This window comes from Pleurodeles waltl, chromosome 1_1, assembly GCF_031143425.1.
Source record: "Pleurodeles waltl isolate 20211129_DDA chromosome 1_1, aPleWal1.hap1.20221129, whole genome shotgun sequence".
Lineage (NCBI taxonomy): Eukaryota > Metazoa > Chordata > Amphibia > Caudata > Salamandridae > Pleurodeles > Pleurodeles waltl.
The window spans coordinates 313,779,635-313,796,381 of record NC_090436.1 but is presented as its reverse complement, the minus strand read 5'-3'; the positions used below and the strand labels follow the sequence as shown (position 1 = coordinate 313,796,381).

Below are 16,747 nucleotides of genomic sequence, written 5' to 3'. Positions count from 1 at the left end.
TGAAGGATGAATTGGTGAGTATGGATGGACCGGAGTTTGACTGCACAATGGTTTGAAGGTTGAATGGGTCAATGGCAGCTGGCTGGGTCAATAGAAGAAAGTGGTAAGTGCTTAGGTGGATAATCATGAAAGATGATGAGTAATTTGCATGACTGGCACAGTCATGTTGGTGGCAAGAGATTATTCTCCATTTCCGCTGCTGCTCACTTACTCACTTATCTATCCATGCATCCATTCACAACTGCCCACATTTAGTGATTTGCCCATCCATACAACCACACAAGCACATACACTCAATCATCAGTTATCAAGCATGTCTTCAACTAAAAAGCCAGACTTCTTAAAAATCAGGAAACCTTCACATGACCAGCATAAAGGATGAAAAAACACATGGGGCACCTTTATATATCTGTTCTCCTCCACAACAATTTGTTACATCCAATCAGGATTAAAAGTTTAGTGGGAAACCCAGGCGTATGGAATTCAGTCCAATCACATTTTGCCAGGAAAGACTTGGTGGAATGAGAATGTAGAAAAAAGTCCAGAATAAGAAAAAGGTTGTAGAAATGTGTGTGCCCAACACCTGTTTCTGTAGTTAACTATTATTCTCAGCAACAGAACTCACAATGAGAAGGGAATCCAGACATCATCATCCAGTGGTATGAGTAAATACTAAAGTCCGTGGCACTGGCAATGAGGCCCTATAAAGTGACTCTGTTTTCAATTTATGTCTTTCCAGCAGACCTCTAATGCACCTTACGGTTGTTTGAAGTTTTAGACACATGCACTACAATATAACAGGGTGTTAACTTTTCCTGACTTTTCACATTTTCTGCTTGATTGATTCAAATAACACATGCCAGAGAAAAACTGAACCAGTCACCTAGAACTGGTAATTTAAACTGAGTAACGTGACACCCCCAAAAGACAGTATATGAAGCACTGAACTGAAAGCAAACAGTGCTGAAGAGAGTAAATAAACAAACCCAGCTTCGTCGTGACTGTACTTGATGTTTGGAATATATTGTCTTAATTCAATCGGAAAATCTTTAGGCACATCGAACTCCTGATAGCAGACATTGGCTTCTCGGTCTAGGAAAAAACAAAAATAGAAACATCATAACAAATATTTGTATTGCTTTTCCTCAAATGTTAAGCTCACCCTTTTTCAGTACCCTAAAAAACACCATCGCGTTTTGGCAATCTCTCAGAAACCCATTACTACCAAGTGCTCTCAACACAAATCATCCTGCATGACATCGTTTACAGGCAACCCTGTCATTCACAAGTGAAATCAATGAAAAAACAGTGTTCATATTTTTTACAGGAAACAGGCACAATACAGAAGTTGAAAAGACTTTTCCAAAGCCATGAATCGATTTGAAATAAATCTGTAGTTCAAGGGTACAACACTTGTAATCTCCATAAATAAATATGTGAGCAGATTGTATGTGTGTGTATGTGTATATATATATATATATATATATATATATATATATATATATATATATATATATAGGTAAGTGGTATTTCTATTGCAAAATCCTAGCCAAAGTACAGAGTCAAAGACAAGCATAAAGTCAACAAGTGATGAGAGGTAGTTGGGCTGTGAACAATTATTGGATTGTGATGTAGTGTACTTTAAAAAGGGGAGTCTTCAACTCTTGCCTAAATCAGAGCAGCATTGGGGCTGATCTGATGGATATGAGAATTGTTTCACATCCTAGGTGAATAGATGGAAAGGGCCTGCTGCATTGTTTTTGTTCCTTACACACTTGATCTGCAGTCTGATGGTTTCCTGGCCGTGGGTTTGCCGAAACGCTCCAAAGATTGTGAGCCTGCCTGCAAGTTAAGTGGGGGTGTTGGTTGTTATGGCTTTGTAAATGATGCAGCTGGTTCTGAAGATGGTGTGGATCGGCAAGGGAAGTCAATAGAATTCCAGCCTGATTGTTATGATGTGATTATATTTTCTCACGCTGAGACGTGCAGCTGCATGTAGGATGCAGCTGCTCGAGGGTGAGGTTGGAATCAAAGGTGAATCCAAGTGACCTGGCCTTCAGTGAAAGGTGAGGTTTGATGCAGTAAAGGTTCATGTCATTGAGGATTGTACTGGTTCTGGTTTGTTATACGTAGCAAATAACAGAAATGATGTACTGGCGGACTGATCTTCAGATAGGTGCTAGAAACCAGGTTTGGATGATGTGCAGGCTGTGTTTGAATGAATTGGATGTCTAAAGCAGAGGAGACTTTCAAGCAGATTTCTATAGAGAGAGATGGCTCTCTACTATATAGAGTGTTAAAATGAAGTACACTGTGAGGAGAGTCCAATGGATCCCTAACAGGTATTGCAGAGACAAAAGTAGGTAGGACTATTTTGTGGTAGTATGGGCGAGCAGTAAGGCTTATCAGAGGGTAGTGCTAAGCATTTGTTGTACTCACAGAGGCAATAAATGAGACAAACACAAAAAAAAAAACATCTGAGACAATTATAGAAAAATAGCATTTATTTTATATATGCTTTAAACCCAAGAACTTCATAATCAAGTAATTAGGTTTACACACATAAATACTTTGCAGTTTCAAAAATCAACACTTTTTTTCATCGGCATACTGATGAATCATGAATTGTTTATCTGTGAGTAAAGAACCAAATTGCTCAATGTAGAAGTTGAGACTCAACTCTTGTCAAAAGCCTCTGATAATATGATGGAGGCAGGGAAATGGACACTTATCCACAGGAAGATGCTACCTGAGAGGCAACAGATAAACTGCAATCATATTGCATATTCTCATTAAAATGGTGCCTATGCATGCACACAGCAGGAGGGACTGGGGAAAAATAACAGCCAGACCCTCAGTCCTGTTAAGATGAATACAACTGTACATACACTTTAGTAATATTACTTGAATTAATCCTTCAAAGAATTAAAGTTAATGAACTGTACCTTCAGAAAAAGTCACACAGTTATTTAGAATATTTATTTTATTTTGTAATTTATAGTTTTGTAAGCATTGTGAAGACCATAGGTCATTTCAAAGCATTTTGAAGGATGTTTTTACAAAACATGGGTAGCAGGCAATCTGCAGAGACACAAGTCAAATAACGTAAGAAAGAGGAAGTCTCAATGTTAGTAGAGAAGCAGCGGAGAGGCTGTCTGAAGGGTTGAGCTTTCAGTGATTCCCAGAACTTGAGGAAGCTATCGTCCAAAGAGAGGGGGTGAGGAAAACATGCTGCGAAAGGAGGAGTCCTAAGAATAGAATGACTTCTTTGAATCTTTTTAATGGAAAACTCAGTAAAACCAGTTTATCAAAAAAAGAATGGAATGCCATTTCACCTAAGTATTTGTATCATGATGTGCAAAGTGATGTAATTTTGGGTGGATGTCCTCAGTCGTCAGGTTGGTCAGTAAGGTAGTAGCAGTTTGGTAAGTTAGGATGACGCTTCGCCATAAACGCCCTTGTGCACAAAGCAGAATCACTTGAACTAAGTCCTTAGTTTCAAAGGAAAACAACGAGGTAGCATCATAAGAGAAATGATGTGGAAAGTGCCCTTCAGTCTAACTACAAAATGTGAGTCATAGTTCTGATCCTCTGAAGGGCTTCTGATGGGCCTTGCAGGGTTGTCTGAATAAAGAGTAAAGTAATAGTATAGTCTAAATAGCGCCAGTGCAAGGGCAAGAACAGTTTTTTTTATGAAGACGTAGTAGAGGAAAGACTGGTTATTGGACACCTGGTTTGTAGAATGTGTTTTTAAGACTATTTTCACTTGAGGAAGCATTGATAAGCTACCATCAAGAACACCCAGATTGCAGGCATTTCAACAGATTTGTTGGAGGGCCCACAAAGGCATCCAGACACATGGGAAACACTGTGGATGGCCTGAACCAAAAAATAGGTCTGGATGTTAGAAGAGTTGAAAAAGGCTAGATCTGCCATCTCTATTATGGGTGCTCAAGATGATCCACTACTTTTAGACGATTATGAGGATCATTGGAGACATTAATCTGGGTGTTATCAGTATCATTTAGTAATGTTAGGGGAAGCAGCTGATCCCTGCTATACGTCTGCAGTTGAAACTGACTGAGACAGGTAGGGAAGAGGCCAGTTTTACCAGGTAAAACCTGTTGGCTAGACATGAGCAAAACCATTTAAAGGCCGTTACCTTCACACAACAGTTGGTTAATAATTGGTCCAAGATTACATACTTTGTTTGCTGGTATCAAGAACCACTGAGAGATGAAGGAGGGTTGGAGTACCAGCTTATCCTTCATCAAAAGCAGTGAGCAGTCAAGTTGGCTTTACTGATTAATAATAAGTCAATACAATTAAGAGTAATTCGTGATAAAATCATTTGATGTCAGTTAGGCCCCACAAATACAGAAACTAAAATCTTGTTATTCCGCTACTGTCAACTTTATCAACAAGTACACACTCAAACTAAAATACTTCTATCAGATACAGCCACATAATAATAATAACCTTCCTGCTGCACTTGTGTAATACAAACTACCCTTTTCAACACACCTTGTGCTCAACCCCTCCAAACGAACATGTAATAACCTCCATAAATTTATCAAAACAGACTGACATACAGAGGTCATGGACACTAGGGGCAAAGGAAACATACCTCTTTACCTGACCACTGGTCATGTCACAGCAATGCGTCTTGTTCTTTTGGCTAGCTTCTCGGTTATGTATTATGCAGTTTTCCAATTAAGAATCTTCCCTTTCTGTACATGGTGACACATTCCATCTTTAGCAGAGGAGAGGCTCCCCTATGGCATTGACCTGGGGTAATAAAATTAGCTGACTGGGGGCGTGGCCAAGATGGCGGCGCGCTAGGACGTGCCTGTCCGAGCTCCGCCGCCCTGGCCCGGAACATCGACGACTGCCTGGCAGGGGAAAGTCCTGAGGCCCCCCCGAAGCGCCGGGCGCTGATGTGTGCTGGTGGCCATCCGACGGGGGCTGAGCGGCGCGAGATGCTGCTCCTGGGGAGTGAGGAGCGGCCGGCCCCGAAACGGGTTCGGGGCTGCGGAGCGGCTTGGGCAGCGGCCTGGGCCTCTCACTGGCGGCTGCCTGGGCCCTGTATCGGAGGGGCCGGAGCCCCAGAAGGTTTGCGCTGGGCCTCGCGAGCGGCGGGACTACAGAGGCCTAGACCCCAGGATTAGTAGGCGCCCCAGCGCGGAAGGCACCCCGTTTGTGGGACCTGGTCGGGGGCTGGAGGGGAGCCCCCTCCTCCCCAGAGGGTCTCTCCAGGACTGCGGAGGGGCCTGGAGGCGCGGGCAAAGATAGGAGAGGCCATCGTTTTGCCCCGGGTCGCCATACTCACCAGCAAGGAGTACAAGTAAGTGCGGGCCCCTGCGTGAGGCTATATAAGGCGAAGATTCGTAGGAGGTGCCTACAAAGTGCGAAGGCCAGGAGCAATCTTTGACACGGCGACACCTGGTGATCTAGTCCCGGACGGAGCATTTGGAGAAACTCGGGGGGGGTGACCCGGCGAACCGAGTCTGTGCCAGCGAGCCATGGGGGCGTCCAAATCCAAGCGGGAACGCTCAGTCAGAGAAATGTTGACAGGGGCCCGTCTGGCATCGTGTGGTATGGCTGAGGATCCATTGGCGACGAGACCCCTGGAGGGTCGAACGGAGATGGAGTCGGAGGAGGGCTCCCCAGTCACGAAGGGCTTTTTGACCTCCCTGTTTGATTCGCTTCGGAGCGACATCCAGGAGCTTCGTAGGGACATATCCCAGGAGGTGAAGGAGCTGCGAGGAGAGGTTACCTCCCTAGGAGATCGAGTGGCGCAGCTGGAAGATGGCGAGATTCCTCGAGGTGAAGAGGTGGCGGGCCTGCAGCAGGAGGTCGCCCGCCTCCGAGAGCAGCAGGACCTCCTTCAGATAGTGGTTGAGGATTTGGAAAATCGTTTGAGGAGACAAAATATCCGCATCAGAGGGGCCCCGGTGGGGGCGGAAAAGGAGGACATTGGAGATTATGTGGTGGGCCTGTTTCGCTCTCTGCTGGGCCCGAATGACACTCAGGAGATAGTCCTGGACAGAGTTCATCGTGTGGGTCGCGCTGGTGGCCCCTGAGACCGCCCCCGGATATCCTAGCCTGTCTCCACAATTTTGTGCTTAAAGAAAAGATCCTACAGCGGGCTCGCAATCTTCAGCAGGTACTATTTAGGGGACATGAGCTCCAATTATTCCACGACCTCTCTGTGCGGACCTTGCAGAGGCGGAGAGAATTTAGACCTATCACGGAGCACTTGCGGGCGCACGATGTGTCTTACTCCTGGGGCCACCCGTTCCGCCTGGTCTTCCGTTGGGAGGAACAGCTCCGGCAGGTGAGATCCGTTTCGGAAGCAATTCGGATCTTGGGCTTGGAGGAGAACTGCCAGGACCCGAGCAAGAGGTTGACCTTGCCTGTTGTGGGCCCCCCACGTTGGCAGCGGAAGGAGAAAAGAAGGAAACTGCAGCGCCCAACGGCCTCGGAGCTGAAGGCGGAGCGGGAATCTGTTCTGAACAGCGTGGCCGCCGGAACTTCAGCCTAGAGGAGGGGGGGTAAGAGATACCCGAACTGCGGATGGCCTTGAAGCTAACGGCTTGTCGGCCGCTGAGGAGGGTCGGGCGGCGGGGGCACTGGACCTGGTTTACCAAACATGGACGGATCTATGGCCCTGTGGACATTTTCCCTTGTTAAGATGGATGTGCAAGGACTTTTTGGTTGTGCGCACCTGTTGTGCGCATTGTTTGAATGTTGATGTGTTTCCCTGCGACGCTGGCTTCTGTGTGGAGATATTCTCAGGCCTTGGTGTTTGAGGTGGTTCATCATCTGGCCCGGGAGGGTGCTCTTCCTGTGAGGTCCCTTCCTTCTTGAATACTGCTCTCATTTTAGGGTATGATTATTAAATGTACAAGCTTGAATGACCGTGGTCTTAATAATCCTACGAAGAGGCTAGCCATCCTGTCCACCTTAGAGAGGTCGGGGAGTCATATATGTCTGCTGCAGGAGACACATCTCGTCCCAAAAGATATTTATCGCATGCGCTCTAAGTGGTTCCCTAGGCAGTGGTGACAAAACTGCATGAGGTGCAAGGTAGGTTTCTAGCCATGAGATTGAGACTGTGGGGTTTTTCCTTCACAATTGCTTCTCTATATGCACCTAATTCCCAGCAGGAAGTCTTCCTAAAACAGGTTTTGACCCCGCTGCTACAATCTCCTAATGGTGCCATTCTGGTGGGGGGCGATTTTAACATGGTGACGGATGGTGATTTGGATTGCTCAGGTCACCGGTATGGGCAGACGGGGTCAATGACAGTGGCGGGTCGTCAATGGCTGAGTGAGTGTGGCCTGGAGGATCTGTGGAGGAGGGAGCACCCCACATTAAGGGACTATTCCTTTTACTCGGCAGCGACCAAGACATACGCTAGGCTTGACCTTTTCTTGGCCTCGCAGGAGTTTCTTCCCCGGGTTAGGGAGTCAGTGATTGAGCCTCAAGCCCTGTCGGATCACGGTCCGGTTACGGTTGAGGTTGGCATGAGTATGGAGCACGTGAGAGTGTTGGGGTGGCGATTCAGGGACTCAATGCTTCAGAACGGTGCAACAGTAGAGGCGATTCATAGTGCAATAATAGACTACCTTAGCCTTAATGATGATGGGACCACTTGCTTGGCGACACTGTGGGAGGCATTGAAGGCTGTATTGAGGGGTGAGGTGATGTCGCTGTCCGCTAGGGATAATAAAGCAAGGAGACTGCTTAGAGAGGATTTAGAACAGAGAGTGAGATTTTGGAGTGTTCACATAAGTATACCGGTGCACCGAGAGTCTGGCGAGAGCTTGAGAAAGTAAGGAAGCAGTTGAGGAGGTTGGATTGGGACAGGGCAGAGTACGTGGTAGTGCACCTTACGCATAAGTATTATACAGGAAGCAATAGATGTGGGAAGCTACTGGCACATCGGTTGCTAGCGCAGCGCACGGCGTCAATGATAAAAATGGTTCGCTCTCCCTCGGGAGCGGAAGCGCGCACGAGCAACCAAATTGCGGAGGCGTTTGCGGAATTCTATCGGGGACTATATGGGGCTGAGGATCCCGGTAATGCATCTCCGGAGGCCTTCCTAGAGGGTATAGCAACTACTTCTTTGACCGAGAGAGAGGCGACTTCATTAGATCAACCCATAAGGGCGGAAGAGGTCATATCAGCAATTGCACATTTGCAGGTCGGGAAGTCACCTGGCCCTGACGGTTTTTCCGCACTTATTTACAAGACCTTCTGTGTGGAACTTGTACTGATATTAGTGCGACTCTTCAATTCCTTTAGACAGACGGGGGCCCTCACGGCCAGCATGCTGGATGCCACTATTGTGGTTATTCCGAAGCCGGGGAAGGATCCTGAGGAGTGCGCCTCCTACAGGCCGATTTCCCTCTTGAATATCGATGCCAAATTGTTCACTGGCATACTGGCACACCGTCTCAATTATTACACGCCGGGCCTTGTGGATCCCGACCAAGCAGGATTTATACTGCATAGGCAGTGTAGCGATAACACCAAGCGACTGCTTCATCTATTGGATAAAACTGATCGCTCACGCAGGGAGGCGCTCTTTCTCTCTATTGATGGCGAAAAGGCGTTCGATAGGGTCCACTGACCATACCTGTTCAGGGTGCTTGAGCGATTTGGACTGGGCCGGGGTTTCATGGCATGGATCCGTTGTATCTATCAGGCGCCTAGGGCCTTTCTCAATTCAAAGAGGGACCCGGCAGGGGTGTCCGCTGTCGCCTCTTTTGTTTGCGCTCTATATGGAGCCCATGGCGCAGCGGCTTCGTGATAACCCTCAGATCATGGGAGTGAAGTTTTGGGGAGATGAGCATATCATTTCATTGTACGCAGATGATGTGATTCTTACCCTGGCGGAACCCGCGACCTCACTGCCTGCACTAATGGAGATATTAGATGAATTTGGACGGGTCTCGGGATTCCGGATGAATATGTTAAAGTCGCAGGCCATGAGCAGGTTTATTAGTGCCGAGCATGACAGAGATCTGAAGGCCCGATTTCACTTCATATTGTCTTCCTCAAAACTCCCGTACTTGGGGATGGATTTAGGGTCCACTTGCTCATACGGCGACGTTGAATTACACGAAACTGACTCGGGAGGTGCAGCGCGACCTAGAGACCTAGGGGAGACTTAAACTGTCTTGGCTGGGTAGGGTGGCGGCGGTGAAGATGACCATCCTACCACGCGTTCTGTATGTGTTCCAGACATTTCCGGTGGCGCCCCCGCCACGGACGATAGCAACCCTCCAAACAGCGGTTCTAAAATTTATTTGGGAGGGAAAGGTGACGCGGTTACCACGTTGGGTGTTGTATAGCCCTAAGCAGGAGGGAGGATTGGCAGTCCCCTGCCTTCTACGATACTTTCAGGCAGCACAATTGCGTTTTTTATTAGAATGGAGTCGCCCGTCTTCCGAGAAACATTGGTGTTTCATGGACCAAGCGGTGGCGGGTTCCCATATATGGAAGGAGCCCTGGCTCCGGCGCCGTCACAGAGCGCGGGGGTTGTATGCGTCCCCGGTCACGGAAGTGTCGATGAGGGTGTGGGATGTGGTAGCTAACAGATTGGGCTTGACGACATTCCCGTCCCCAATGACTCCCTTAGGTGCGAACCCTGATTTTGGCCCGGGCCTGCAACGGGAGGCACTACGCCGTTGGTATGAAGGGGGCTGCAAAAGGGTAGGATACCTTTTCGAAGAGCAGGGGGTGATCTCCTTTGAACAGATGAGGGAGACATATGGCTTAATGGATGCAGACAGGATGATGTATTACCAAATACGACATTGGGCCATGTTGCCAGCCAATAGAGCATTAATAAATAGGCTGTTAACACCGTTTGAAAAATGGATATTAGTGAAAAAGGATGATAAGCGGGTGATTTCGGAGCTTTACGGTCTCCTAAGGGGGGAAGCCCGTTCGCCTAAGACTAAGGGTCAGCTGAGGTGGGAGAGGGAACTCGAGAGGGAGCTTTCTGATGAGGAATGGGAGGGCATCTTTTACAGGACTCACCACACAGCTTATAATGCAGCAGGCACAGAGACAGCCTATAAGGTGGCCTCCTATTGGTACTACACTCCAGCAAGGATTCCTGCTTGGGATCCCACTAAGTCTAGCCTTTGTTGGAGGAGGTGCGGGGGCGGAGGGTCGCTTGTGCATTTACTATGGCATTGCCCTAAGCTTCATAGGTACTGGGAGAATATTATAGACACTATTGACGTGGCGTTTGATATTCAGATCCCCAGATTTCCTGCGTATACTTTGCTGGGCCTGCCTAACCCACTCACTTTCCCCCTGAGATCACTGAAGGGACGGCAGATGGCCTTGGCCTTGAATGCGGCACTGCAGCTGCTGTTGGCCGTATGGGGGACTGACAAGATCCCGACAGTAACATCATGGCTCCATAAGCTGTGGTTCATTCTTGCTATGGAAAAGCTCACTTTGGCTTCACAGCAGCGCAGTGGCAACTTTAAGGAACTTTGGCAACCATTCTTACAAATACTATCCACGGAATTCACAGAATTGACATGTCCGGCCTACTTGAGGGTGCTGGAGTTGAATTGAGCGAAAGGGAGTGAGTGAGCAGTAGAGATTTAAACGGAGGACCAAGATCACATGGGAACAAGGCATGGGATGGAGTAATGGCTGTATGACGTGCCAGTAGCAGGGAAACAAAGTTAACGTTTTGTTAATGTTTATTGTCACTATACATGGAGCATGCCTTATACCACGGCAACTGTACTATTTTGATGCACTGCATATGTGATGTTTATAATTGGAAATAATAATAAACAGATTTGATCCATAAAATTAGCTGACTGTCAAAAATATGCTGATTCCTCACCTTCCCTACAATCGGGGGTACTGTAGGCTGCTCAGCCCAACTTAAGAGAGGAGAACATGATCATCCTAGCTCACTAGCAGAACCACTGATTTGAGACACTGAGGCAAAGCCACCTCTCCTACATCCACCAAAAAACTCTTGCTATTCTCCAAACCAATCGGCAATGGCCGTTCTGTCCCCATACTCATCAAAGAGAACAAGCTGGATCTGGGAGTTTTGAGCATGCAATTAGTACTAGAAAATACAATTTGTGATCATATGGACAGCTGGAAATACAATAGACTTTTTATATAGTCGGGACCTCAAACCAATATTCAGATTTTTACATTTATACATAAGCATGCAATTTTGAACCATTCATATATAAAGTTCTGCATTCATTCAAAACTCTTTCTTGGTACAAGATGACAACTCTATCCTCTGCAGCACCATATAGAAGTTAGCAGAATTTGTCACAGGGCCCACTCATGCCACTAACCAAACAGTCACCTTGTGCACAATGAGGGTCTTTATCTTTGTTGTGTAATTTGGTATTGAGGAAACAACCATACTTCCTTTGTGCTGTTCCTAAATATTCACTACACAGCCAGGCTAGGTTGAACCCCTAAGGAGTTGCAATCGTAGGAGGTAGAAGTCCTTTGGTGGGAAAAGGCAGCATCACTCCCCCCAGAGCTGAGTGCAGGTCACAGTGATTAATTTAGGTGCAGCCAGGCTGCAACAGATGTAGCTGAAGATCTAGGCGGATTTGGTGAGAGGCACTGTTTATCTCATGTCAGAACTTACATGACCTCACCGCCCGGTCCTAGATAAACTAATGCTGAAAATAACTGTGAAGACAGTTTAATCTCACTGTTGACAATAACTTCAAGGATTAGCCCACTTGGGCATGATCTGTATTATCAAAGTTGAGATCCTGAATGTTTTTAGACCACTGTGCTGATGCTACTGCAAACTGAGGCATTATTATGTTAGTTTGCAGCTGCTTTTTCCCAATACCTTTTTGTACTTTTATACTAATTTCTATAAGATCAGAAGAAGTTGACTACATGGACCAACACTCGTGTTTCAGTAGTAAAGAAAGGTTCCCTTATATAAGAAGGTGCAACACATTAGTTACAAATTCTCTGTTACTACTAAGCTGACCAGAGCACATAGCACATATGGCCATAGTATTCACACTAGACAGAAAGTCCACATTAATTTTAATTTTTCACTTGCTAAGTTATAGCATAAATGTGTGAGGGTGAAGTGAGAGAAACCATCTCAGTGCTCGAGGGTTGGTATCTTTATGTTTTGCTAACTACATCAATTGATCAGGATCTGTAATCAAACTAAAATACAATTCTAAAGTGTGAAATCTATGAGTTTCTAAAGCCCATTTTACTGTGAGTCTTTCTTTTTCTTAGGCGGCATATTGTTTCTCTCTAGATAGTAACTTTCTACTCATGTACAGAATAGGATAGGCTACTCACTCATAGGATTCAGACAGAATAGCTCCCAAGTCCCTCGTCCAATGCATCTGTTTGTAGAATGAAAGGGATATCAAAATTGGGACTTTATAGATCTGTATATTCACAGATAGGTTATTTGAGATATTGGTAACTCCTTCTGCTTCTGGTCCCTGTAGGAAGATGGCTCTTTATATAGTGGACCAAAATGAGGTACACTGTTCAAAGAGTCCAAGGCATCCCCAGAGGTATCACATAGGCACAAACGACAACCCAAAAGCTCTCTTTGGGTAGTGTGGTCAAGCAGTTAGGCACATCAGATGGTAGGTCTACGCATGTAAGGCACACACTCGTACAGTAAGCAACACAAGAAATCCGACACCAATTTATATTTTAACACATACTTTTGTATAAATGTAGGTATCAAGATCATTGGAATCAAGCGAGTACTTTTTGAGTTACGTTTTATAGTTTTCAAAAGTCAACACAGTGCATTTTCAAGAAGCTGCAATGCAAACCTATGGAGGAAAACAAAGGTGGCAATCCAGGTAGAGTACAACAACTTACAGTACCATCTCCTGGACTTAAGGGGGGTTTTGGAGCAAGGCCCAAGGTCACACCAAGAGGTCACCTCAGGAAGCTCTGGTGCATCTGGGTGCAGAGGTGTGTTACAGCGTTGCGTGTCCCATTCAAGTTTATGGGGATCGGTCCAGTTCCAAAGTCACTGAAGGGATGGACTGGAAGGACAGTCCAGGGAAACCCACAGGGGGGCATGACCCTTGGGATCTTTGGGTCCGTGGGGACACCGTCAGTCCATTCCTCCTCGGGATGTAGGGCACGGGTGCAGGGGTGTCTTCTGGTGCTGGGCCAGCACTGGAGTTCCTCGCAAGTACAGAGGGCCCGCAGAAACACTCTGCAGGCGTGAACTGGGGATCCAGTCTGACCCAGCCAACAAGTGGGCTCGGGTCTCACCAGGTGGGGAGGTGTGGGGACACCCTTGGCTCTCTTCTTTTGGGTCAGACTAAGGCATCAGGTTTTGCCTCCTGGGCACTCGCAGGTGCATTGGGGCCTGCAGAAACAGTCTGTAGATGCAGTGGTGAAGTCCACAGTGGCTAGCACAGGGTGGGCTTCTCTTCTGGGGGGCCTGGGGACCACACTGACAATGTTGGCCAACTTCAACACAGGCTAGGCGGCTCGGGTGCAGTGGTGATGTCCGGCGTCTGGTTTACGATGGTCCCCGCCCTCTCAGGGCTTTCTTGGGTGCCTGCGGATGCAGGGGAGAAGCTCCTCTACTCCAAGCGAGTTCCTGGCAAAACACTTGAAGCTCTCCCAGTTTCCTGGAGGCTGCAGTGGCAGGACAGGTTAGTTGCTTCTCGAGGGTCAGGTGCAGGAGATAGGCAAGCAGGGTTGGTGCAAAGTCAGTCATGCTGCTCCATTCTCGGGTCCAGCAATCTTTTTGTCCACTCCTTCTTTTGTGTCCGGTGAAGATCTAAAGATCTGGTATCAGTTGGTCCCCTAAATACTCAATTTAGGGGGCATTAAGGGGAGTGAATGGTAGTAGCCAATGGGCTACTTAACCTTGGGGTCATTATACCCCCTAGGTTACCACTTCCTGAGGGGAGTGGGCATCACCCTAACCAGAGTTAGGCCAGTTCTGCATTGGAATACAGGTCATCCTGTGGAGAAGGGTGGGTAACACCCCAGCCTGGACAGGCTTTTGCGTTTCATCTCTCAAGAGCAGAGGCTCTCCCACCTGGGAGGTCAGATTCTCGTCTGTTGGTGGCAGACTGACCAGAACCGTTCAGTGAGCTCCCCCAGCAGTTGGTAGGTTTTTCAGGGGGCATCTCTAAGTTGCTCTTTGGGTGCACATATTAATAAATCCATCACTGAAATGAGTGGGGGTTTATTAATACGAGATCCCTAGGTTCAGAGAAGCCATCATGTAGCTGGGGACCTTGTAGTGACCAGTGTCCAGATCATGTATTAAAATGGCTTCCCTGTACACTGACTATATCTAAGAATCAATAAAAGACATAATAGGGGCATATTTGCTCATGCATATATGTCCTCACTTGTCATATCATGCACCCTACCTTAGGGCTGAAGGCCTGCTGTAGGTGTGACTTACAGATATTACAAGCAGTGTTTTAGGGGACATGGCACACAAGTGTGTGCCATGTTGTATTTTCAATTTTGGGAGCTCCTTTTCACACAGCCTACCATGGCAGTCTGCATAAGGTTGGTGCTGGGTCACTCAGAGTGGCACAAACTGTGCTGCAGCTCTGAGGGACCCTCTTCAGTACCCATGCCCTAGGTACCAGGGGTACCATTTACTAGGGACTTACAGGAGGCTGGGGGGCCTAGTCACTTGAGGATCAAGTGACCAGGGCCTTCATTACGACCTCTGCAGTCTTTTTCGAAGACCGCCGAGGAACCGCCGTGCTGAAGACAGCCAGTGAAGGCGGTTTTCCGTGCGGCGTATTATGACTGCTGGCAGCCCTCCGTCCTTGTTCGGACAGAGAGCCGCCAGCAGCCATACTGGCAGTCGGCGGGGAAGTGGAGGTTGCTCCACCTCCACCGCCCTTCATCAGAAACACCGCCCACCGAATCACATCCCATGATTCGGTGTGGCGGTGTTCTGGTGACAGGGAGCTGGCGGTGGAGCAGCCCCCTTGGATCCCGTCCCCTCCCGGAGGATCAACGGGCAAGGTAAGTTGATCGTCCGTTATGGGAGGGGGATGGGGGGCGTTATGTATTGTGTGCGTGCATGGGGGTGTGCATGTGAGTATGTAGAGGGGGTGTGTGAGTGCGTGTATGCATGCGGGGGTGTTGTTGGTTTGAAAATGTGTGCGTGTCTGTCTGTTTGTATGTCTCTGAGTATGTGTGCGTGTATGTCTGTATGTATGTGTGTGTGTATGACTGTGTGTGTGTCTGTTGGTATGTTTGTTGGTATGTGTGCGGGTATGTGTAATGGTTGTGTCTGTATGCATGTGTGTTTCAATGTTGGGGGTAGGGGTGGGGAGGGGGGTCCTGCCACCTTTGGGGGGTAGCAGGGGGGTGAAGGGGGTGGGGGAAGGACTCAGTGGGGGTGGGGGAGACCCCTATCAGTGCCAGGGAAAGAATTCCCTGGCACTGATAGTGCCTACCGCCATGGATTTCATGGCGGTTCCAAACCACCCGAAATCCATGGCGGTATGCAGGGTCGTGATACCGCCGGCGGTCTGGTGACAGCCGCCGGGCTGGAGACCGAAGTCTCCATCCCAGCGGTCGTCACCGCCCTGGTGGTCGGAGTGGAGAAGTGGCGGATGACCATGGCGGTATCCATGGTCATAATTCCATTTTTTTCCCCCGTCCGCCAGGGTTGTAATGAGGGCCTAAGTGTCTCGCTTTAGGAAAGGAACACTGGCACTAGGGCCCTGGTTAGCAGGAACCCAGTGCACTATAAAACAGGCAAAAAGTGTGAATGGGGTTTGGGGGTATTGCAACCAGCACCCAGCTCCCTACGGGCCCCATTTAACTTGATAATGAGTTTTTTTATTTTGAAGCAAGTCAATTAGTGAGCCATCTTTTCTTAAAAGGAGAGGATGAATCTTTTATAATACCTCCAAAATCGCAAATAGGAGTGGATCGCTTTCTTGGTTGTAAGTGTATCATAAGATTGCTGTGTACGTGTGACAACAGGGAATCAGAAAGCAAAGCAACAGAAGGTCGGGTACAAAAATTACAAACAGATTAAGCATACACATTGCACTCAAACAAAAAGTTTGCATTTAAAGTGAAACTGAAATTTTTGCCTGTATCTTCCTCAACCCATGAACAATAGCTGTAAATATATTATATTTATATTTAAAATGATATATCATCGTTAGCCACTGATGGAGGAAACATAATAAATATTTTACAAAAGAAAACGGTTTACGAAACAGGCATTTGGGCTAATATTTTAATTCATTTTTACATTGAGAGTTGCAATTTATTTGTATTAAATTATGCTAATCATCGGATCTATGGAAATATTTCTCTGGAACAAATGTAAGCAACTTACCATTCGAACAGTTGTTGACATATTGCCCCACAGCTAGAGGATTCTGATGAAATGACGTAAGCCAAGAGACATCACTTAGTTTAAAAGGACCGATCTGGTCTCTTCTACTGCATGATCTGAAAGAAATTATGAAACAATATAAATATTTGGGGTCCCATTCACAAAGGTAAACTTGAATGTGTGTTGTAATCTTAGACCAAACGTCTAAATTAATGACTTTGCGAATTCACAAAGGGCATTTATGAGTAGTATCTTTAGGTAAGCATCCGGGCGGATATCTGCCCTAAGTACGGAAGTAAAGATACCACTCGTAAATGCCCTTTGTGAATTCCCAAAGTCGTAAACTTAGACGTTTGGTCTACGTTTTGA

General features: G+C 47.1%; 1 protein-coding gene across 2 annotated transcripts in view; it reads right to left on the bottom strand.

Annotated features, from left to right (window-relative positions):
• Positions 1 to 16,747, bottom strand: part of SETD9 (SET domain containing 9) — a 141,782-nt gene that overhangs the window by 15,061 nt on the left and 109,974 nt on the right. For both annotated transcript variants that reach the window (XM_069222329.1, XM_069222337.1), the window contains exons 4-5: positions 16,379 to 16,494; positions 987 to 1,092 (exon numbers count right to left, since the gene is read on the bottom strand). In XM_069222329.1, coding sequence (XP_069078430.1) covers positions 987 to 1,092; positions 16,379 to 16,494 — 222 coding nt within the window. The remainder of the gene's footprint in view (positions 1 to 986; positions 1,093 to 16,378; positions 16,495 to 16,747) is intronic.